This window comes from Lingula anatina, chromosome 10 (genome assembly GCF_051362555.1).
Source record: "Lingula anatina isolate TDL-2025a chromosome 10, LinAna3.0, whole genome shotgun sequence".
NCBI classification, from domain to species: Eukaryota; Metazoa; Brachiopoda; class Lingulata; order Lingulida; family Lingulidae; genus Lingula; species Lingula anatina.
The window spans coordinates 19,399,067-19,423,476 of NC_141776.1; the positions used below are offsets into that span (position 1 = coordinate 19,399,067).

General features: G+C 41.5%; 1 protein-coding gene across 1 annotated transcript in view; it reads left to right on the top strand.

Annotated features, from left to right (window-relative positions):
- LOC106155725 (uncharacterized) overlaps positions 1-22,527 on the top strand; it is a 26,993-nt gene extending 4,466 nt beyond the window's left edge. Inside the window, exons 10-40 of the mRNA XM_086998229.1 lie at positions 454-701; positions 1,158-1,381; positions 1,725-1,937; positions 2,476-2,734; positions 3,044-3,360; positions 3,806-5,392; positions 5,855-5,981; positions 6,299-6,639; positions 6,995-7,123; positions 7,343-8,437; positions 8,940-9,149; positions 9,482-9,622; positions 9,970-10,593; positions 10,864-11,043; positions 11,389-11,658; positions 11,919-12,071; positions 13,008-13,223; positions 13,509-14,030; positions 14,771-14,896; positions 15,284-15,406; positions 15,890-16,012; positions 16,339-16,461; positions 16,778-16,897; positions 17,344-17,466; positions 17,678-17,800; positions 18,413-18,535; positions 19,412-19,534; positions 19,924-20,046; positions 20,339-20,461; positions 20,713-20,864; positions 21,195-22,527. Of these exons, the coding sequence (XP_086854355.1) occupies positions 454-701; positions 1,158-1,381; positions 1,725-1,937; positions 2,476-2,734; positions 3,044-3,360; positions 3,806-5,392; positions 5,855-5,981; positions 6,299-6,639; positions 6,995-7,123; positions 7,343-8,437; positions 8,940-9,149; positions 9,482-9,622; positions 9,970-10,593; positions 10,864-11,043; positions 11,389-11,658; positions 11,919-12,071; positions 13,008-13,223; positions 13,509-14,030; positions 14,771-14,896; positions 15,284-15,406; positions 15,890-16,012; positions 16,339-16,461; positions 16,778-16,897; positions 17,344-17,466; positions 17,678-17,800; positions 18,413-18,535; positions 19,412-19,534; positions 19,924-20,046; positions 20,339-20,461; positions 20,713-20,864; positions 21,195-21,413 (8,580 nt within the window). The 3' untranslated portion in view covers positions 21,414-22,527. The remainder of the gene's footprint in view (positions 1-453; positions 702-1,157; positions 1,382-1,724; positions 1,938-2,475; positions 2,735-3,043; positions 3,361-3,805; positions 5,393-5,854; positions 5,982-6,298; positions 6,640-6,994; positions 7,124-7,342; positions 8,438-8,939; positions 9,150-9,481; positions 9,623-9,969; positions 10,594-10,863; positions 11,044-11,388; positions 11,659-11,918; positions 12,072-13,007; positions 13,224-13,508; positions 14,031-14,770; positions 14,897-15,283; positions 15,407-15,889; positions 16,013-16,338; positions 16,462-16,777; positions 16,898-17,343; positions 17,467-17,677; positions 17,801-18,412; positions 18,536-19,411; positions 19,535-19,923; positions 20,047-20,338; positions 20,462-20,712; positions 20,865-21,194) is intronic.
- The last annotated feature ends 1,883 nt before the right edge of the window (positions 22,528-24,410 follow it).

A 24,410-nucleotide genomic window follows, 5' to 3' on the forward strand; every position in this document is an offset into this window, starting at 1 on the left:
CTGACAGCTATTTAGCGTGAACCCCCAGGGAGTTAGGTTGATCTAAAGAAGGTCGATCTAATCTATTGAAATGGGGTGTTAGTGTTTGTGTGTGCATGCATTTGTGAGAGGAGGTATTCTATTCCTTTGCACGAAGGGGATCTCCCTGATTTTTAAATGAAAGATATGGTATGTGTTTGATAATGTAATTGTGCTAGTGTGTGTATGTGTGCATGCAGTCAGTCATGTATAGGTGTCTTTTCCCTCACAAAGAAATATAACAATAAATGTTATAGTTGTTAAAATAGTTGTACATGGTTTTTAATATGTTTATGTGTATACGTATATATATGTTTGAAAGAAAGAGTATTAAAGAAAGTAAGAAAGTATAATCAAAAATATGTTTATGTGTTTACATGAGTACCTACAGGTATTTATACCCACCATAACTAACCCTCCAGTCTCTCTCTCCAGGGTGATGGTCAGTGCAGGCAGTGTCCAGCTGGCTACTCCTGTTCTCTGGACGGCACCGAGACCGCCTGTAACTTGGGCTACTACAGCCTCGCGGGGGACTTCAACTGCACCCTCTGTCCCGTGGGCTCACACTGTCCGTCTCCTGATGTGGCCCCCATAGAGTGTGACGCTGGTCAGCATACCTTTGGTCAGGGAGGCCAGAGAGCATGTGTGGACTGCTTACCTGGACAGGCCTGTTATAACACTAGGTGAGGAAGGACACCGACTCTTTGGCCCCATTCAGAATAGGGGACTATTATAAGCAGTCTGAGGGTCAAATATGGCGACCTACTACAAAGCTAATTGACACTGAATAGATATCCTGACGGGAAGTATTCAAGTGGGTCGGCCATATTTGACCCTAGAGTAGTTAGTCTACTGTTCTGAATCAATTGGACACCAAAATCCCTTCAGCTGTAACAGACCTACTCAGCATTAACGGCTGCGAAATTAGATATGGCAATATTTCATATTAAAAAAACTTTGCTCCTGTGTACAAAGAGAGTAAAAAGTAGGACCATGCAGAAAGTAATCACTATTGTCACCTTCTACCCTTTTAATTTTGGGTACACCCCTTGTACCAGCAGTTGTACCAGCAGTGTAATCAGACAGAAAGCAGGCAAATAGTCCCCATCTTTCCCTCACTATCTTTTTATCTCCCCCAGAGTGCTCCCCTTCAACTGCAGTACCGGGGAGTTCAGTGGTCTCCGGTCATCTACCTGTACCCTGTGTCCAGCTGGCTATAGTTGTGCTACTACAGTGTCCGTCCCGGCCCCCTGTCTCCCGGGGACGTACTCCATCAGTGGTCAGACGGCCTGCTCCTCCTGTCCAGCTGGTCATGCCTGTCCTTCCACTTCAGATGTGAACAGCTCTTATGTCTGCGCTAGTGGTGAGGTTCTTTACTCATTTTTATAATTGGCTGAATAAACTTTTATCTTGTTCTTTTAAAAGGGTTTTTTAGAACTGTGTTCATGCACATTAGGAATAGTGTATTTGATAGATGTGTATAAAAGTACAGGCCATTCCAGCTGAACTTAAAAAGTATTAATCCTAGATTAAGCAGTTATCTCTTTTTGTTGCCTTGATTTCACTATATTTTGTTTTAGGAGGGTGAGTTTTTAACACACCTTGAGTTAAACATGGAGAGAAAGTTAAATACCATTTATAATCACATCATCAGGTTAAGTGGGAAATTTTGTAATCCACTCTGATGCTCCACATATAATTTCCAGGCAGCTTTGCCTTAGCTAACAGTCCAAGCTGTACCACTTGTCCAGCAGGGAAATACTGTCCATCTATCACCATGGATACCGTACTGGACTGTCCAGCAGGTACCTTCAGCCTCTCCGGACAGGACGTGTGTACGCCGTGTCCAGCAGGTTGGCAGTGTCCGGCAGTGGACGGAACCCAGAACTCTGAATGTTTGGAGGGGTTCTTTTCTGTAGGTGGGTGCTGTTCTTTTTTATTGTCTTCCATGGAATCTGTTGTAACCAATTTATATGACTGTCAGTATGAGGCAACCAACTAAAAGTGCCTGTATCAAGTGACCAACTGAAACTGCCTGTATTAGGCAACCAACGGAAACTGTCTGTATCAAGAAACCAACTGAAACTGCCTGTATCTGGCAACTAACTGAAACTGCCTGTATCAAGAAACCAACTGAAACTGCCTGTATCTGGCAACCAACTGAAACTGCATGTATCAAGAAACCAACTGAAACTGCCTGTATCTGGCAACCAGCTGAAACTGTCTGTATCAAGAAACCAACTGAAACTGCCTGTATCAAAAAACCAACTGAAACTGGATGTATCAAGCAACCAGCTGAAATTGCCTTTGCCATATTTTGAATGTTTTTGCACAGAAAAACGCCTTGAATATAATAGGTGATTCTGTAATGGTCTTGAAATTTGCATCACATGTCATTTTGTTAATATTTAATCATAACAGTATCTTTACCTATTCATTGTCTTTTAATATATTTAGGAAACCAAACTGCCTGCACCCAGTGTCCTGCTGGTTTTGCATGTCCAAGTACATCATCCAATCAGAACTTCACCTGTCATCCTGGCACTTATGCCGTGGCTGGTTCCACGGTCTGCACCTTGTGTGCTGCAGGTTATGAGTGCCCAGATGTGGAGAGTCCACAGAGAGAGCCGTGTAATTCAGGGTACTTCAGTATCGGCTCCCAGGCAGCGTGTGATGTGTGCCCCGCTGGCTTTGCTTGTTATTCCTCTGCTAACAGGTAAGTGAAGTGGAAGTGATGATGGTGCCTGAAGAAACAACCCTAGTAATTCAGTGTGCAGGATCTCATGCCTGTTGTGTGTGTTTTTTTTTTCCCAGTTTTCGTGATTAAAGCTAAAAACAAAGAGGGTTAAAAAGAAATACCTTCAAGTGATCTTGAGTACTGTCCATTTCACTTGTGATCTACATTTTTTTTTCGTTGTAATACTGGTATTAGATACAGGGTTCACACCTGACAAATACCAGTATTTGCTCCAATAATTGTAACATTTCATCACAATATAACATCAATGTCTCCGTCTCTCCTCAGAACACAGTGCATGCTGGGTACCTACTCGCTGGCAGGTTCTGTCCACTGTACGCCCTGTGAAGCAGGCCTGCAGTGCCCGTACATCAACCGGACTGGTGTAGAGTGTGAGGATGGCTTCTACAGCCTGGGGGGTCAGTATCAGTGTACCCCGTGTCCCCCGGGGTGGTATTGTGCCCAGAAAGATATTCCACCTGTGATCTGTCCACGAGGTACCTACAGCAGTAACTCCACTATGGCGTGTAGCAGCTGTTCCGCAGGGTACACATGTGGAGAGAACAGGAACAGCAGTGAACCACTGGAGGATATGTGTCCAATAGGTAGGTAGTTTGTTTTATACCACCATCATTCATGGGCTTTTTCCGCGGAAACGTGGAATTCCAAATTTTTTAATTCAATTCTGATGATTCCTGAGATTCGTCAAGATCTGCAATAAAATCTGTTCAGAGTTTGTTTTTTTTTTTTTTTCATTTTGAAACCTAGACTCTTGTCTGCACCATAAAGTAAACAGGCAAAGCAATCCACATAATCATATACAGGATTAACCAAGCATGATATGAAAATATATGTGTATATATATACATAATCTTATATTTAGCCAAATAAAGTGCTATACATTTACATGTCCATAATTTGAGGACTACAGAAACAATATTCAAATTTGCAAAATCTGTTGAGGGGAAAACAGTGACAAGATATGACAGTTGTGACTTTGTTTTAAATATGATATTCATGTATTATAAAGATATGAAACGTATCTTTCAGGTTTCTACTGTCTTGATGGGAAAACTGCCATTCTGTGCCCAGCAGGCACCTACGGCAACACAACGGGGGCCAGAAATGTCACGGAGGGGTGTGCCCCATGTCCCCCAGGTTACCAGTGTCCTGAGGGGACTGTGTACCACCCCCTGCACCCCAACTCTACAGCCCTGCTCTGCCCCCAGGGCTCCTACTGCCCTGAGGGGTCCGGTGAGGAGAGCTTTCTGTGCCCAGCAGGGACCTACAGTACCATGGCTGGTCTAGGGCGCATAGAGGAGTGTGAAGATTGTCCTCCAGGGTACCGTTGCCCCAGACAGGGAATGACTGCACCCTACTTCTGTGACCAGAGTTATTACTGTCCTGTAGGAACTATTGATCCCATACGCTGCCCCGCTGGGTATGACACAGAGCCATATGCTAAGAATTCCTCAGACTGCAAACCGGTTATAGCAGGCCATTACACCAAGGGCACTCACGCCAGGGAGTCCTGTTTTGGTGGTTACTATGGCAACATCACAGGACAGCCCAGCCATGATCTGGCCTGCATTCCCTGCCCCCCAGGGAAGTATTGCCCCCAACGTGGCATGACAGAGCCTGGAGAAGACTGCCCCCTGGGGTATTACTGTCCCTCAGGGACAATCCTCTGGCACCAGTTTCCCTGCCCCCCTGGAACTTTGGGTAATGCTACGGGCCTGATGACTGTGGGAGGCTGCGAGAGCTGTCCTGCGGGGTACGCTTGTCTGGAAGCCTCTGGTCACCCTGATGTCCCCCTGATAATCTGTGCCAAAGGTCACTACTGTCCAAATGGGACATCGTCAGATGTTGAGTTTCCGTGTCCAGGAGGGACGTACAACCCTGATGTGGGGAAGGGCAGATTATCAGACTGTAAAACTTGTCCTGCCGGGCAGCTGTGTCCACCTGGGACTTACGAAATATCGGAGTCTTACTCCTTCTGTGATCGGGGCCATTACTGTCCAGCGGGGACAAACCAGTCCGTGCCCTGTCCTGGAGGAACTTACAACCCAGATGAAGGAGGCACTAATGTCACCATATGTCGTGGATGTCCAGCCGGCCATTTCTGTCCCCCTGGCAGCATTATGCCATTGCCTTGTGATCCTGGCACCATGAACCCTCACGTCAACCAGTCCAATCAGACAGCCGCTTGCCAGCCATGCACTGCGGGCAAAGCGTGTACCGGCTACGGACTGATAGAACCAGATTCTCCCTGTCTACCCGGTCATTTCTGTGCCCCAGGCACGGCCACGGCAAACGAAACTGAATGTCCAGCGGGTACCTTCACTGACCGCGATGATTTGACCTCTTTTACAGAATGTGAGGTTTGCCCCGCATCATTTGCATGTTTCGCAGGCACGGGGGGTTATAAACTGCGCCCCAGGCCGTGTCACAGAGGTGCGTACTGTCCAGCTGGTACGACCTATCCTTGGAAATACCGCTGTCCAGCGGGGACATGGAGTGACATGACCAACCTGGTCAGTGTTGACCAGTGCTATACATGTCCCCAGGGTTATTACTGTAAGAAGGGGTCTTGGAAGATCTGGGGGGAATGCTTCCCTGGACACTACTGCCCTGAAGGTAAATGACACTTTGATGAAAATTATTTATGGATAATTTGCTTTGACTTTTACATACTTTGACTATGAACATAGTTCATTAATTTTGAAATCATTAAAATTTTATTCTGTAAAGCTTTTTGCTGCTTTTCCTGTATAGAATAGAACTATTGGGCAGCCTGTTTTTAAATTTTGTTGCTACCAATCAGTAGGAATGTTCACATCTTAAATTTATGATTTCAAAATTACTTTATCTATAAAATTACATTATTTATAAAATCCCCCCTCCCCCATTGAGATGATCAAGTCGTTGTCATGTACCAAGGAAGGGTTCCTCAGGATTTGTAAAATGCTGATTACCATTCCTGTCATGCTGGCATTGCTTGTCTTTGTTCAAATGACAGAAACAGTATATCATTTAGACAATACCTTAGATGAGTGCTTGTTAATGTGGATGATTTTCCAAATCAGCCTTTTTTCACAGGTACGCCAGCTGGTGACACCTATCCCTGTCCTAATGGGACCTACAGTAAGGACGGGACACACTGCGCCTCCTGTCCCATGGGGCACTACTGCATGGAGAAGACGCACATACCGGATCCTTGTGAACCGTGAGTTGATAGAGGTGTATTCAGATGAGGGCTGTTTAGACCGGAAAATCGGCTCAAAGTGCATGGATGTACAACTAGATTGTGTACAGGGAAAAGTGACTGTTTTCTGAGAAAAAAGATGAAAATGGAAAAGATTAATAAATCAGTAACTAGTAAACCTCGGTAGCCAAACACAGTTTCACACACCAACCATATTAAATTGAATTCAAAGAAAAGAAGACAATAAGTGGTCTTAATATTAGGACTTCACATTTAAGTCATCTTTAAACTATAATAAATCTGCTGTTTTTACAGGGTATTGATTTTTCACATTCCAGAGGTTCCTATAACCCAAACTATGGTGGGAAGACCATTCTCGCCTGCTTGGACTGCCCAGCGGGTCATTACTGCCCAGATAACGGCACCTTCGTCCCCAAGGCATGTGGGAAGGGAATGTTCTCTGAGGTCGGTTCGTACAACTGCACAGTCTGTCTGGCGGGTCACTACTGCGACAGCGCCACCACCTCGGCCACCGTCATGCTGACATCACGCGTGTGTCCACCTGGTACCCAGTGTCCAGCTGGTCAGCAGCTGCCGCCAGATGTGTGGAACAAGTGTCCGAAGGGTCACTACTGTCCTGGGGCGGCTGTCCACCCTGAAGCTCTCCCCTGTCCTATTGGTGAGATAGTGAATTTATAAATGGTCTTGAAAAACTTGGTAGTGAAGGTATTATATAAGGACAAATGAAATGTAATACAATATTGAATAGAAAGTAAAGTTAATTAGAATAAAAAAAATTTAAAATTTCTTAAAAAATTGAAAATAAAGCTATTATATTAGGATAAATGAATGCACAGACGTGATTCAATATTGAATAACAAGTGGAAATTTTTTTTTAATGTAGCAGTTTCATATATTAGAAACTCCATAAAAATACTTCAGAATCTGTAAACTAATGGAAATGTTTGAGTGATTTAGCCTGATGATTAAAACCAAGCTCTACTATCTATATAATCAACACATGTTACTTCCAGGTACATTCAACCCCACCCTGGGTCTGGAGGCAGAGTCTCAGTGTGTGGTGTGTTCAGAGGGCAAATACTGTGATGAGGAGGGGCTGGCGGCCGCCAAGGAATGTCCTGCAGGATATTACTGTGTTGAAGGTACAGCGTTCTCTGCTGTATATTGGCATTCATACAGGTTCTAAGTTAAATCAGTCCACCATTATTGATGTTATGTCTGCTGCTGCGTTCAGACAGGTTATAAGTTAAAAAACTTGTATCCAGGTGAGTTATAAATTCCTACAATCAAAGTGGAAGATATTATAAATAATGGGGAAAAAACTTATTTTATTTATTTTGTTTCTGGCGACACCTTTCCAGGCAGTATTTACGCCCAGCCCTGCCCCCTGGGGACTTTTAACGGCATCCCCGGCTCCACCAGTGACAGCTACTGCACCAAGTGTTCAGGAGGGAAATACTGCAACGAACTGGGACTGACAGCGCCATCTGGTGACTGTACTGCTGGGTTCTACTGCACGGAGGGTTCGACCACCGCCGCTCCAAATAACACCGGTACTAGTCACATGGGTGGTATATGCCCTGAAGGGAGTTACTGTCCTGCTGGATCCAGTGTCCCGACTCCCTGTCCCGGCGGGACATTCAGTAAAGCCACAGGTGGTAGAAGTGTCAGTGACTGCCTGTCATGTGACCCTGGATACTACTGTATTGGGAGCGGCACCGCCACTGCCATGTTTGCGTGTACCAAAGGTTATTACTGTGACGGGGGTGCAACAAATGCAACCCAGCACACAACCCCGGCGGGTCATTTCTCAGGTCCCGGGTCCAGCAGTCCAGAACCCTGTCCTGTGGGACAGTACCAACCAGCCCCCAACTCAGACTCCTGTCTCCCCTGCCCCCAGGGCTTCTTCTGCAACAGCACAGCCACCGTGGAAGACACAAAAAACATCTGTCCCCTTGGACATTACTGTCCTGAAGGCAGCTCCCTGCCGACACCATGTCCTGCTGGATATTACCTCAATGACCTGAAGAGCTACCAGCTGTCGGAGTGTACACCGTGTACTGAAGGTTTTGCATGCACTGAGAGCAGCCTGGCTCAGCCAGTGGTGAAGTGTCACGCTGGACACTACTGCCAACAAGGAGCCGCCACATCCACTCCGGTCGGGGAGACATTTGGTGACCTCTGTCCAGCTGGTTATTTCTGCCCTGAGGGAACTGCATATTTCAGCCACCATCCCTGTCCTAATGGTACCTACAGCAGCGTCTCGGGAGGAAAGGAGGCGGCTGACTGCCTCCTCTGTCCTCCTGGTATGGTATGCAGTGGGGCAGCACTAACGACACCTACAGGAAAGTGTGCACCAGGATACTATTGCATAGGGGGCAGCACCAATTCAAGACCTGATAATGGCACTACAGGGGATGTGTGCAAGATGGGCCACTATTGTCCTGAAGGCTCAGGTGAGTCTGATTCTTGGGAGCAGTTACTAGGCAATTCTGTTTAAAGTCAACACATATATATATATATATATATATATATATATTCCACCAAGTGCTGTCAGTGCGGGAGTTGAAAAACTCCAATGAAGAGCTGGGAGGAAAAACTTTTAAAATTATTAACAGAAGTGAAAATGGAACATTGGGGGCTTTGGTGTATGTTAAGCATTAGAACTGTGTCTGCATAATTAAGTTCCATTAGGACAGCAAATCCAGTCAAATAATTCCAATACTTATGTCACTGCCATGTATCCAGCTTGCGCTTCATGCCATTAATAGTTATTGCTTTGTATATTATTTAAGTAACCACCTAAATAGGCTCAATTTCTGTATAATATTTAAAAAAATTCAGCTATATCCTTGCATCTAGTCCCCCCCCCCCCAAGAAAAAAAAGTCCTAGCAATACCATATAATTTCAGCAAAACCCCAGCACTAATTCTCCTTACAATAATATTATAATTCCAGCCACCTCTCAGCAGTGTCCCCCAGGGTCATTCTCCAATGTGACTGGTCTGTCCACCTGCTGGCCTTGTCCTGCTGGCTATTACTGTGAGCTGGACACTGGGGTGGAGGAATACACTGTCCCCAGGGTCTGTCTCCCTGGACATTACTGTCCTGAGGGTAGCGCTGTGGACATGCCAAAATGCCCTCCTGGGACTTATAGTGGAAGTCAGGGTAAGTTATAGATCATATGTTTAAAGTCTTGTTTGTGACAAGTATAGGTATTCTCATTGTTTGAAGGCATCGTGTAGTATACTAATAGTTTAGAAAATAAAAGGAGTGACATTTGGCTGTGACACTTCATCTTTTGTAATTCACCCAAACTAGAGGTCATGATGTAGCAAAGTTAAGAAAGTAAATTACAAATTGTTATCAGATAGTGTTCTGAGAGTGCAGTAAAGTGGTAAGGATGTCATTGTAACCTATTGCATATACTGTAAGTCTCAATTATTTAAACTTTAATGTCACTGTCGATCAGTACAGTTACCCTGTTTATCATGGTCCAGGTTTAGCCAGTGTGGATGAGTGCACCCCATGTCCAGGAGGATATTTCTGCTTCAAGTATGGTTCCACAGGGTACAATCCCATGGTGAATGTGTCGGAGTCTGGAGTGGGGATATGTGAAGAAGGGTACTACTGTAAATCTGGTAAGGTTTCACCTGTAGGTCAAGTAGCATGATAATTAGTACATTTCAGCAATAGTTCACTAATTTCAAACACTTCCCTTTTAGATAATCCAATTTGCAAAAACCTTAAATCAAATTTCAGTTTATAGCACACCTTTTCTGGCCTACATATCTGTGTTAAAAAATCTTAAAATCATTCTTTTCTTTGTTCTTTGACCACCAGTTGACAGTCATTAAATTGCTAATGTTATTAAATTTAAAACAATCTGTGTTCTGAAATAATGGTATCATCATTTATTTATATTTATATTTTATTGTTATATTTCATTATTCGTTATTAAATACCATTATTTTTTGTTCTTACACAGGAGCAAGCAGTGGCACCCCCACCCCTGAGACCAGTACTGGTCTGGCTGGTCCTTGCCCCACTGGTCACTACTGTCCAGTCCAGACTGAGGATCCGGTACCTTGCCCCAGTGGGACCTACAGGGACACCCCACTGGCCAGAGCTGTACTGGACTGTCTCCAGTGTCCCCTGGGGATGTACTGTGCCAGAACCAACCTCAGCCACCCCCAGGGACCCTGTGATCCTGGCTTCTACTGCTTAACAGGGAGCAATACCCCCTCTCCCACTGGGGACAACCCCACCCAGGGGGCACCTTGTCCTGTGGGTCACTACTGTCTGGCAGGCACCTCCACCCCCCTGAACTGCCCAGCGGGTACCTACAACAACCTGACTGGTCAAGGTGCTTGTTTGACCTGTCCAGCTGGGTTCTACTGTCCAGAGAATATAACATCCTATGAGGAATACTTGTGTCCTGTTGGGCACTATTGTCCCAATGGTACTGGCCATGCCTATGAGTACAAGTGCCCCAAGGGATACTTTAGGAATACTACAATGGGAGAGAAGTTATCTGACTGCTATCCGTGTCCTGGAGGGTATTACTGTGAGGGAGAGGGGCTGACTGGACCTACTGGACTATGTGATGCTGGTAGGTTAACAGTGTACACACAAATATTTCAGTGGCATGTGCACTGCAGGTGTGTTTGTTGGTGTTTAGAGATTCAGTATTTTATTTCATGAAATTTATTTCTTAACATTTAACTCTGTGTTCATCAAAACTCTCATGTACCTTTTTTTTTCATATTGTTTTTTTTTTTTTTACTTTCATTTATAATGTAAAATTTACCATGATCTTTTAAAAATAAATATGATTATTACACATACCACTGAATATAAAAGTATTGTCTTTCATCCCCAGGTTACTTCTGTATCCATGCCACTTGGTCTGCCCATCCCTCAGACTACACCAACTATACCCTGGGGGACTGCCTCTGTCCCTCCACTGTGACAGGGGGAGAGTGCCAGCCGGGGTATTACTGTCCCCGGGGGTCCTGGGAACCCATCCCCTGCCCTGGCGGGATGTACTGTGCTGGGCCAGGTAGGTAAAAAACTGTGGGGGGAGGGGGTATTAATGTCCCCAGGGGTACTGAGAACTGATGCTTTGCAATAAGGGAATTGTGTTAAAATGAGATTGTGTTAATAATGAATAATGGTTTTAAACTTGCAATTATGCTGGCAAAACAAACTACTGATGAATTTGCGAGGCTACTGTCTTGCAATGCTACCGTCTTGTCTTGCTTTGATATTATGAAACCTAATATGTTGCTGAGAGAGAGAGAGGAGAGAGAGATGGTTAAAAGATAACTTATAAAGAGGGTCACTTGAATGTCGTAGCTGCCATATCTGATCTCCTTAGTTTCTCAAATATAATCCCCTATTTCAGGTCTCTCTGAGGTCACAGGATCTTGTCAAGAAGGTCACTACTGTGTCCTGGCGGCCATGCGTCCCGATCCTGCAGATGGGGTGACAGGTGACACCTGCCCAACTGGACGCTACTGTCCAAATGGCACCAGTGTCCACCAGCCGAAGTGTCCAGTGGGGACATTCTCCAACAGGACGGGACTGACCGCTGTCGCTGAGTGTGAGCCTTGCCTGAGGGGTTACTATTGTGATGTGGAGGGACTGAGTTTTCCTGAGTCCTTGTGTGAGCCAGGTAGGTGTCCTGTTTAGGATTTGACTTAATTATGTGATCTGTGTCTTATGTAATGACTCCTCGGGTCATGAACACAGTGACAGTTTACCATATACATTGATAATCGTTCAGATCGACATGCCTTACATAAAATCATTCAGGTAAATCTTGATTTGAAGTAGTAGTAGCAGTAAATCTTGATTTGATAATGAAAATGTTTTGCTGTCAAACAGCCAGATCTTCCACAGGTCTTCTAAGACTATCACTTTCCTTTATCCCAGGCTACTACTGCCTCACAGGTCAGACTACCACTGACTTGTACCAGTGTACTCCTGGTCACTACTGTCCACTAGGGAGCTACGAGGAGCAGGAGTGTCCTAGTGGTCACTACCAGGATATGTATGGACAGGGCACCTGTCAGCTATGTAGAGCAGGTAGGGGGCAGTGGGGGGTTATAGCAGGATTGCCCCAGTGGTCACTACCAGGATATGTATGGACAGGGCACCTGTCAGCTATGTAGAGCAGGTAGGGGGCAGTGGGGGGTTATAGCAGGAGTGTCCTAGTGGTCACTACCAGGATATGTATGGACAGGGCACCTGTCAGCTATGTAGAGCAGGTAGGGGGTAGTGGGGGGTTATAGCAGGAGTGTCCTAGTGGTTACTACCAGGATATGTATGGACAGGGCACCTGTCAGCTATGTAGAGCAGGTAGGGGGCAGTGGGGGGTTACAGCTGGACTGTCCTAGTGGTCACTACCAGGATATGTATGGACAGGGCACCTGTCAGCTATGTAGAGCAGGTAGGGGGCAGTGGGGGGTTATAGCAGGAGTGTCCTAGTGGTCACTACCAGGATATGTATGGACAGGGCACCTGTCAGCTATGTAGAGCAGGTAGGGGGCAGTGGGGGGTTATAGCAGGAGTGTCCTAGTGGTCACTACCAGGATATGTATGGACAGGGCACCTGTCAGCTATGTAGAGCAGGTAGGGGGCAGTGGGGGGTTACAGCTGGACTGTCCTAGTGGTCACTACCAGGATATGTATGGACAGGGCACCTGTCAGCTATGTAGAGCAGGTAGGGGGCAGTGGGGGGGGGGGGGGGGGGGTCATAGCTGGACTGACTTGGGGTTGATCAGATGACATATCATGGATGACAAATCTGCTTATTACTTGGGTGGTTCAATGGGTACCTAAATTTTATGTTGATGTCAGCTTAATAGGCTCTTTCTGCATGCATTGTCTTACAGTGCTGGTTTGAGCAAAGATTTGTCCAGTTTTAAATATCGTCAAATCTGCGGTCACCCCTTTGGCATTTTTCAATCTTGTCCAGATTTTAATTTAAACGTACATTACCAAAAGCTTGTCTTGTTCCAGGCTACTACTGTGATGCCACCTATGGTCCAGTGACCAGTATTATCAACTCGTCCTGTCCAATAGGTTACTACTGCGTTAATGGCACTGCGTGGAGTACGCAGTACCCATGTCCTCTGGGGACATACAGCCAAAATCCTAACCTGGAGGCGGCAGATCAGTGCCTGTCATGTGACCCAGGCAGGTACTGTGGAACTCTGGGAAGGAATGAAACGGAAGGTAAATAAGGTGGACAGAATTCATACCTCTCTGACATTATCACAGTGGAACTTAGGGGAAGGAAATAATGGAAAATTAGGAATATGACCATTTTTGGAGGGCTTTGTTTGAATTATTTATAAATAACACACCACTTTGACAAGGAAAGGTTCTGCTGATATGTTTGAGAAGAAAAATAAGCATCATAGATTAACTAATTTTGCCTATTTGTCACTTATCAACTTATATTGATTGTAATATTTTCAAATTAAAAATTAAAAATTTAACCTCTCTCCCATATTCAAGGTGAATGCAGTGAAGGCTTCTGGTGTAAATCAGGCGCCATCTCTCCAACACCAACAGGTGGCAGCAAGGGGATGATCTGCCCTAGAGGTCACTACTGTCCAAGAGGCACCCCATTCCCAGTCCCATGTCCCCTGGGCTACTGGTCTAACACCACTGGTCAGTCCACCCCAGAGACCTGCCAGCCCTGCCCTGGGGGTCATTACTGTGACCAACCTGGGCTGGGTGACCCCTCCGGTCAGTGTGACCCTGGCTACTTCTGCCTGTCCCGAGCCACCTCAGCCAAGCCAAGTGAAGGGGTCCTGATTGGGGATATTTGTCCCCCAGGACACTACTGTCCCGAGGCCGGGACGGTCACCCCCATCCCGTGTCCCATTGGGCACTATGCGTCCAGTAATGGGACAGTGAAGTGTGAGGTGTGTCCAGTAGGACACTACTGTATTGATGGTGTGGAGCCAGTGACCTGTCCACCCAGGTTTTACTGTGCTATTGGGACTGGGTATGTGCACCGCTCCTGTGCTAACTGTAAGTACTATATACATGGGAATATTGTATTGAAAATTGGACAAATGTATGACGTTCATCAGAAAAGATTACAAATATGGTCTTAAGTTGATTGATAACTAAGTTAAGCTAAATTAGAAATAAGAAATGGTTCAGTGCTTAAGAGTTGAACTATACAACTGTAAGTATTTATGCATGGGAATGTGATTAAAATTGGATGTAAATTTGACCTTTAAAGAAGAGATTACAAATATGTTCTAAAGTTGACTAATAGGTGGGTCAAGCTTAATTTGAAATGAGAACAACGTCAGTACCCACAAAAGTTTGTGAAACACAACAAAGCAGCAACTCATTTTGTACCTTAATTTTTTACACCCCTGGTCACAACAATATAGTCCATTGAATTTGAAATGAAATTTACCTGTATGTCAATTTATGTCCAATTTTATATAAACAAAATGTTTAGTGGAGGGGAAATTTTGCTACAAATGAGAAGACAGACTTGAAAGGACCTTTCTGTGTACCACTATATTGTGTTCCAGATATAGAAGAATGTGTGATAGGGAACAGTAACTGTATAGACATTTCTATATACAGCTATATATTGTGTTCCAGATATAGAAGAATGTGCGATAGGGAACAGTAACTGTATAGACATTTCTATATACAGCTATATATTGTGTTCCAGATATAGAAGAATGTGTGATAGGGAGCAGTAACTGTATAGACATTTCTATATACAGCTGTATATTGTGTTCCAGATATAGAAGAATGTGTGATAGGGAGCAGTAACTGTATAGACAGCAATGCTCAGTGTGTTGGCAGTGGGGAGGACTTCACCTGTACATGTAAAACTGGTTATACTGGAGATGGGTTTGCTTGTATTGGTAGGTAGAATATACTGTCACAACCAACACAATGTTACATCTAACACACTGTCAGACCTAACACACTGTCACAACTAACACTGTTATACTTGCTACACACTGTCATACCCAACACATTGTAACAGTTAACAAATGGTCACAGTAATAACACTGTCAAATCTAACATTATGTAAACACCTAACTGAAAATCTTGGCTTTTACACTATCACATCTGATACAATGCTGCACACTGTCTCATCAAACACACCCTTACATCTAACACACTTTTACATGTAACACTGCCACCATTAAAAAAAACAATCATAAATGATTATTTTCTATAAAACCCTTTAAGTCATAACCAGGTATAATCATGTATAAACCATGCCAGTATTTTCTCCTCTCCAGACATCAATGAGTGTTTGGTGAACCACGGAGGCTGTCACGTGGACGCAGACTGTATTAATGTGGTTAGCAACCACTCCTGTGTCTGTCACACTGGATACTCCGGAGACGGGTATAATTGTGAAGGTAGCACAAAATTGACAGTCACAGGCATCTTAAGTATGAGTAGTGATTACATGCCTTAAGTAGGGAGATAGGGACACAAGTACATGTAAGCTGAGTAGACATTTCATTGATTTTTTGTGGAAGTTTATGATGTCCTTTAGTATGTTTCCTTGATAATTTGAAAAAAACAGCGATAGATAAACATAAGGCATTATAGTGTTGATGTAAGTTGTGCCATGCCCTGCGACATATGTACATATATATATATATATTTGCTCAGAATGTGATACGGACTACTATCATCCAAATCTGCGGTAGCACTAGCAAATTTTTTCGCTTAGCCAAATCACTATTTTTTCATGACTTTTTTCTCCATGTGCTTTAAATTTGATTTTAAAAAAGTCAAATCAGCCCTATTTTGTTCAGCCTTTTTAAGTCAGTTTTAGCATTTGGCTAAATTGTCTAGCGTTAGCACTACCCCAGCAAATATCAACTGTATTTCAGACATCGATGAATGCGCTGTCAACAATGGCGGCTGTGACAGTGACGCCACCTGTACCAACAGCAATGGCAGCTTCACCTGTACCTGTCTTCCTGGGTACGCTGGGGACGGGTTTGTGTGCGAAGGTAGGCGGTGAGTTTATGTTCTCTTTCTTAAAATAACCAAAGCATATAACATTTGATGATGCAGCATTACTTGGGTTGACCAATGAATAATTCCACAAGATAAAGACTACGTAAGTGAAATTGATGGTGTATTTCAGTAAATTGCGATACAGAACTTGTACATCAACTTGTGAGAAAAGACAGTTTTGTAGAAATGTTTTAAACAGCGATAATAGTATTGCATTTTAATAAAGGTAATGATAAACAGGGGTTGCAATACAAAGGAAAGAAGATTGTTTCAGACCAAAAAAAAAACATTCTCAATAACTCTTATCGCTCTCCTCCAGACATCAATGAGTGTGCTGTAGACCATGGTGGCTGTTCTGCTGATGCTGACTGTTCTAACACACCTGGAAACTTTACATGTACCTGTCATCCTGGCTTCACTGGGGATGGAGTATGGTGTGAAGGTAAGGGGGAAGTGGACTTTGAACTAGACTGATTTAGTTTTCTTAAATGTATGTAATACAGGCCACATTGTTTAAGTATACAGTGTTTAAGTATACACAGTGTTTAAGTATGATTACTACTATAGTGTTGCCATGTCCAATATGCTGTCACACCTAACACATACATGGTAAAAATTAAGAACACATTCACATCTAACACACTGTCACATCTAACACACTGTCACATCTTCATTCATTGATCACACCTAACACTGTCACATCTAACACACTGTCACATCTAACACAATCTCAACCAACATGTTCCTCTTTTTTCCAGATATCAATGAATGTCTGTTTAATGGCACCTGTGATGTGTTTGCTGAATGTAATAACACTGCTGGAAATTTCTCATGTTCTTGCCTGGAAGGGTTTTCTGGGGATGGATTCTTCTGTGAAGGTAAATAAACATGGTCAGTTCACTGGCTTTTTATAAGGGCCAATTTAATTGTTTTTATTCTAGTTTTACTGTAAGATGGATTGTTCCATAGGTTGTTTTATTTTGAAGTAATCATACTATGACAAATAAATAAAAAAAAAATTGACAGCCAGTGTCACACATTTCTGAGAGATATGGCAGGGGATAGAAAAAAAATTGAGTAAAATTGAACTAAGATAAAAACTTCTGTTACTATATAATAGGAAAATGTTAAACTCTTCAGGTCAGGATAAAGAAAGAATCTGATGTGGATTTGATTTCAAATTGTAGAGTTGATCATTAACGTAAAAAAAAAATATATCAAGAATTCCTAGTCTATCAATTTATATAGAAGTTCTGTTTTTCCCTGCAAACTTTCCACCCCCTGAACTAAACACTATATGAGTTTGATATTAATATTTCAACAGATATAAATGAGTGTTCAGTGGATGATGGTGGGTGTGACGAGAGCGCCGTGTGCACCAACAGCATTGGCAGCTTTACCTGCACCTGTAACATGTTCTACAGCGGGGACGGATTTTCCTGCATGGGTGAGTCAAGATTTTTGTTGGTCTTCATGATGTTGTTTAGAAGTTAAACTAAATTTGTTGTTGACACTGTTTTACCTTTTTTTTTTAAGAAAAGATGTCATCTGTGATGTTTTAATTACGAAAAATTTTTACCTCATAAAGTACACCTTAGAAATTTCTCTAAAATTGCATGATGCCTAATGGACTGATAGACCTGCCCCCTATATTTCAGACATCAGTCAGTGTTACCGTGGCAACACCCCATGTGACAGTAATGCTATGTGTGTAGACACAGGTGATGAGTTAACCTGCGCCTGTAATATTGGTTACAATGGTGACGGCTATGATTGCACAGGTATGTCTGGTGCCTTGATCTGTAGGAACAGGGGCGGATTTAGGCCGTCTTCTGGGTCTTCCGGAAGACAGTCAGATTTTCAAGTTTACATAGACGGATATTAAACTTTTTCTGTCGGAAGACGGTCAAAAATGAGGATGGATCAACAAAGATGTTTTGAAAGACTCAGAAAATATCTCTGGATCCGCCCCTGAGGAAGAAAAGAGTTATTAATGGCTGCTCCCAACCATGTGTCAGCATATGATGTGTTGATCAGTTAGTAGTGATATACATTTTGAGGCATGGTCAATACTGTCATTTAATACTGATAATTCATTGTAGTGTATAAAATGCAAATACTCCAATACGAAACCATGGGAAATTATTTGCAGCACTTTATGATATACTTCACTACATATTTTACTACATATACAGCATCTAGGCTGTATCTTTCCAGAATATTTGTGAACAGCAACAGTCAGTCTGAATTAGGACCAAAAACAGTCTGTTAGGCATAATTTCATCTGATGAAATGCACTGGAAACCTTGTTCTACAATAAACTGATTTTCACTGCTAATTGTAATAAGAGAATTCTTCAATGTTTATTAACTATACTGTATTAATTATTACAGATGTAGATGAATGTGCAGTCAATGATGGTGGTTGTGATAGCAGTGCCACATGTACAAATACGGTAGGCAGTTTTGTCTGCACGTGTACCACTGGGTATACTGGAGACGGGTTCACTTGTCAAGGTAAAATCATTATGACTTCGTTATGGTCATTGTTAACTGTTATGATTTTTCTTGAGGAAATTTGAAATAAATATTTGTTGCTCTGTAGTTATCCATCAATCTTAATTCAGTCTTGGGGGATTTTGATATCATTTTTTTATCATTTTGACTTCTACTGTCACACTGTCCTACAGGGTGACACAAAAAAAAACAGTCATCACCTAAACTTGAATAACTTTTGAAGTAAATAATCAATTCCTTTTATTTTTCAGATTTATCAAGAAAAATTAATGTTCTAAGAGTCTACCAAATTCAACCTTCGAGATGCCATGGACTACTGAGGAAAAGACATTTATAGTTGCTTGGGCTGCGGACAACAGGGTCTCTGACTGCAGCAATGTTGTGTGGTGTCCTTGGTGATTTCGGTCATCCAGAGTGTGATTGTCTGTTAGTGTCTTTACAATTGAGGTTATGCACAGTCCCATGGGTTCTGAACTTGTTGACCCATCTGTAGATCATTGAGTGGACAGGAAATTCTCGACATCTGAACCGTTCTTTGAATTGCAATTGAGCTGCGTGGATAGACTTCAACCGAAAATATGCCTCAACTATAAATGTCTTTTCCTCAGTAGTCCATGGCATCGCGAAGGTCGAATTTGGTAGACTCTTAGAACATTAATTTTTCTTGATAAATCTGAAAAATAAAAGGAATTATTTATTTCAAAAGTTATTCAAGGTGATATTAGGTGATGACCCTTTTTTTTTTTTTTTGTCACCCTGTACATGGATGCTTAGTCATTTTGAGTTGCTAAAATGTCTTCCATTTAGAATGAAGACTTGTTGAATACAAAGATGCTGAATCAAAATATAAAATGTCTTTCCTTTCTTCTCATACAGACATCAATGAATGCCTGACAGACAATGGCGGCTGCCACCACCATGCACTGTGTACCAATACACTGGCCAGTTTCACCTGTACATGTCTGGCCGGCTTTCTCGGGGACGGATACAGTTGTGTAGGTACGTAGAGATTGGGTGATGTTTGGATGTCAATATTTTCAGTGTAAGTCTGGTTCAGAATATTTTTCCAGATGTTTATATATTTACACACACACACACAAATATACACAAAGCTATTTCCATATTGTTGTATTTATAATATAAACGAGATTAACCTTCAATTTTCATATGATAAGTAAGTTTAAGGATTTTTTTCCAGACATATATTTGTTCCTTGTTAAATATCTAGCTATGTCTATGTAGTTGTAATTATAAAGTGAATGAAATTATCCATAAATTCTCCTATTATGTTTATTTTGTAGACATTGATGAGTGCACAAGTTACAATGACAGCTGTGTAGTTGTAATTATAATGTGAATGAGATGTGAATGTGATGTTTATTTTGTAGACATTGATGAGTGCATCAGTTACAATGACAGCTGTGACCCAAATGCCAACTGTACCAACACCATAGGGAACTTTACCTGTACTTGTAACTCTGGTTACACAGGGGATGGATACACCTGTGAAGGTATGGCAAACTGTCATGGTGGACACACCCAAAACATTGTCACATCTAACACACTGTCACATCGAGCACATTGCTGCTGCATTTTCACAAATATACTAACACCTCACATACTATGAAGCATCTGGCTTAATTAACATCACACCTTACACATGGTTATATGGTTATACATAACAAAGTTCCACTATATCTGCTAACAACACTGATGAAATAAACTTTTGACTTGTACCTGAACTAAAACCAAAAGCACGTCCACATATCTGTCTTGAGGATTGACAAGTGTCTTGTATTCCAGACATCAATGAGTGTCTTGTGGACAATGGCGGCTGTGACGTGCACGCCACCTGTACCAATACAGTGGGGAACTTCTCCTGTGGTTGTAACTATGGTTACACTGGAGACGGAGTCACATGTGTGGGTAAGTTGACTGTACTGACATCTGGTGGTTATAACTATCGTTGTGACTTGAGTCTATTGTCATCTTTTATAACTGTTTAGAGAAAAAATTAATTTTCCTGACTGAAAGGTAAAACAGTGAAGTTGTTGATATTCATGACTCCTAGGAGACAGCTACTCTTAATGAGATATTTCACTTTTTTATCAATATCACTGTTCATCACTTAAATTTAGTGAGTCAGACATAAATGTTATCTATAACTTCTATTTCAGATTTCTGTGACGAGCTGTCCTATGTAAACATCAGTGACAGTTGGCGGAGTGTCACCCTGGGTGCGGGGGTCACCTCTCACTGTGACAGTGGTGACTGGGTGACGCAGTGGTACCGTATTGTACCCCCTGCAGGCACCAAACTGGCCACTACTGTGAGTTGACAGAAATATATGGTCCCAGATATGAAAGTTGGTTAAAATACATGAAAATTAATGATAAATAAATTATTTTTTTCACTGAATTACACATTTATACCATCATATTCAATGCTTCCATTTTCATTTTAAATGGTGAAAGTGATTTCTGTTAAATGTATTATCCAGTATTAAGTATTGGTTTTTGATTAAAGAAAAATAGGCTTTATTCCACTTTATGCGTTTTTCACAATGAGAGAGCTAATACACTGCTATATCGACATCATCTAGTGTTATCAATTCTTTATAATTTCATATTTCTATGTCATCTCTGTCTCTTTCTTCCAGTGTCCCCCGGTAAATCACTGTGGGTCATCGTACCCCGCCTGGTACAGTGGGACGGAGCCTGCCTCCCCTGGGGAGGAAAACATCGGCCAAGGGTGCACTCACATTGTCCAGTGTTGTCAGTTTCCCGTCACCGTGACTGTGCGTAACTGTGGGCCGTACTTTATCTATAACCTGCCCAATCCGCCATCTTGTAACATCACCTACTGTACTAACGTCTAAGTGTTATGCGATACCCGATCTGTAACCTGCTCAATCCGCCATCTTGTAATATCACCTACTGCATGTACGGACGTCTAGGTGTGACATCATGAAGTTGTGACATCATCACATTTTGATATCATGGTGTGATGTCACTTGACTTGTGATGTCATAGCTATGATGTCATCATTCTTGTGAGGTCAATAACATGAGACACTATTGTGGTACAATTTGTTAATTGTTATTTTTGATCATCTGTTGAAATTAATGTATTTAAAATTCTTTTACTTTCAATTGTAAGTGCAGCTATAGCACAATGTATTCAATTAGAAGAAAGAGTTATTTTCAAGTGAAGAGTTTGATCATTTTACCAGTGTTACTAGATTATGATGTCAAACTATTTTTGTAGTTGATAAAAGATTTGTTATATTGAACTGTCAGACCTCCTGGATTGGAAACTAGAACACTTGTTTGTAAACTTCAATTATTGACCCAAATTGTTCTTCAATAAAGTTTTGATATTAAACTTGTTTCTGTATTAATATAGACATACCCATTTTATTCTTTGCACTTAAACTTTTAAGTTCTCATCTTTTCTGTAGCATTCATCAGGTCAACGCCTACCGATCAGTGTCACCATGGTTACAGAAGCAGAAGAAAGCAAACGATTTAAATGCACTTGTCTAGAAAAGATGAAGGTATTAAAGGGATAATAACTCTTCGTTTCGGCCAAAAAAAATTTTTTTTCCTGGAGTAAACAACAATTTTCCCATACTTACCAATGGTAAATGAATCCATTTTTATGTACAGACACAGATGTGTCTGTACATATTGCCATCACCTGCGTCTGTCGTCGCCGTCACCGATGCCGATGCCGATGCCGGCGCCGGCGCCGTGCACTTTCCTTGTAAACACGATAAGTGGAGGGCAGTTTTACTTTTTGGCTTTATATTTACAGAGCTGATGAATATTCATAAAACACTGGTCAAGTTCGAAAATCAGCATGATCGGGCCATTATTGTAGAAGTTATGCTGTTTTTTCACTTTTCAGCATATATGCAACACTGTAAACACATTTAAAGGAAAACCGTTAGGCCTGTTGTCATGAAACTCACAGGAGTAATCAATCATACTAAAACGCAGGTCAAGTTAAAAAATCGGCATGATCGGGCCAGTATTTTAGTACTTATGCTGTTTTTTTCATTTTACAGCATATATGCAACACTGTAAACACAATATAAGAAAAACAGATAGACCAATTGTCATTAAACGCACAGGAGTGGTCAATCTTACTAAAACGCCGGTTGAGTTCAAAAATCAGCATAATCGGGCCATTATTTTAGAAGTTATGCTGTTTTTTTCACATTTCCTCAGATTCAATTCTTAGGCATGTTAACAGTCTCATTATTTAACTAATAAGATACGTAAAAGTGTTTGTTTGACATATCCTGCATCTTTACAACATTGTTAGTTGATTTTGTAAAAATGATGGTAAACTTGTTATCGTGTATTGTGTAATAAAGTTTCAAAAATGGAAATAAACTCATATCATTGCAGTTTGTCAGATTCAATTATTCACTATGTTCAGAATCTCAGAATGGAGGAAATTGGACATTTAACACTGTTGTATTGATATTTTTCCCATCTCATCAATTTTCTTAGTTGATCGTATAAAAATGGCAGTAACCTGTTAATTTTGTTTTATGATAGAAAAATTGTTAAAAATGAAAAAAAAAAAACATTTCAGAACAGTGCGGTCTTGTTTACATTTTGGCATTTTCAAGTTGTGGCTTTGAAGTTCCTTGGGACTGAAGACCTTTGCTAGTCACATTTTCTGAATATCCATGATACTAATATTTTATTATTAAAAATTGATGGTCATTATGCTGTTAAACATTATGTAATATTGCCTCAAATTTTGAAAAAAACCTATTTTGGGCACTGCTCCAATGATGACCATTTAAGAAAAACCATGTCACTTACTGTTCTCAAACAGTACAGTAAATATGTACAGATGTGTCTGTACATATTACCATCACCTGCGTCTGTCGTCGCGGTCACTGTTGCTGTCGCCAGCGCCGTGCACTTTCATTGTAAACATGATAAGTGGAGGGCAGTTTTACTTTTTGGCTATATATTTACAGAGCTGATGAATATTCATAAAATGCAGGTCAAGTTCGAAAATCAGCATGATTGGGCCATTATTGTAGAAGTTATGCTGTTTTTTCACTTTTCAGTATATATGCAACACTGTAAATACATTTCAAGGAAAACCAATAGGCCTGTTGTCATAAAACTCACAGGAGTAATTGATCTTACTAAAACGCAGGTCAAGTTCAAAAATCGGCATGATCGGGCCACTATTTTAGTAGTTATGCTTTTTTTTTCACTTTTCAGCATATATGCAACACTGTAAACACAATATAAGAAAAACAGATAGTCCAATTGTAATTAAACTCAAAGGAGTGGTCATTCCTGCTAAAATGCAGGTTGAGTTAAAAAATCAGCATAATCGGGTCATTATTTTAAAGAAATGCCGTTTTTTCACATTTCCTCAGATTCAATTCTTAGGCATGTTAACAGTTTCATCATTTAATTAATAAGATACTTAAAAGTCTTTGTCTGGCATTTCCTGCATCTTTACAACATTATTAGTTGATTGTGTAAAAATGATGGTAAACTTGTTATGGTGTATTGTGTAATTAATTTTCAAAAATGGAAATAAACTCACATCATTGCAGTTTTTCAGATTCAATCATTCAATATGTTCAGAATCTCAGAGTGCAAGAAATTGGACATTTAACACTGCTCTATTGATATTTTTCCCATCTCAATTTTCTTAGTTGATCATATAAAAACGGCAGTAAACTGTTAATTTTGTTTTGTGTTAAAAATTGTTAAAAATTGTAAATTGTTAAAAATGTCTTGTTTACATTTTGGCATTTTCAAGTTGTGACTTTGAAGTTCCATCGGCCTGAAGACCTTTGCTAGTCACATTTTCTGAATATCCATAATACT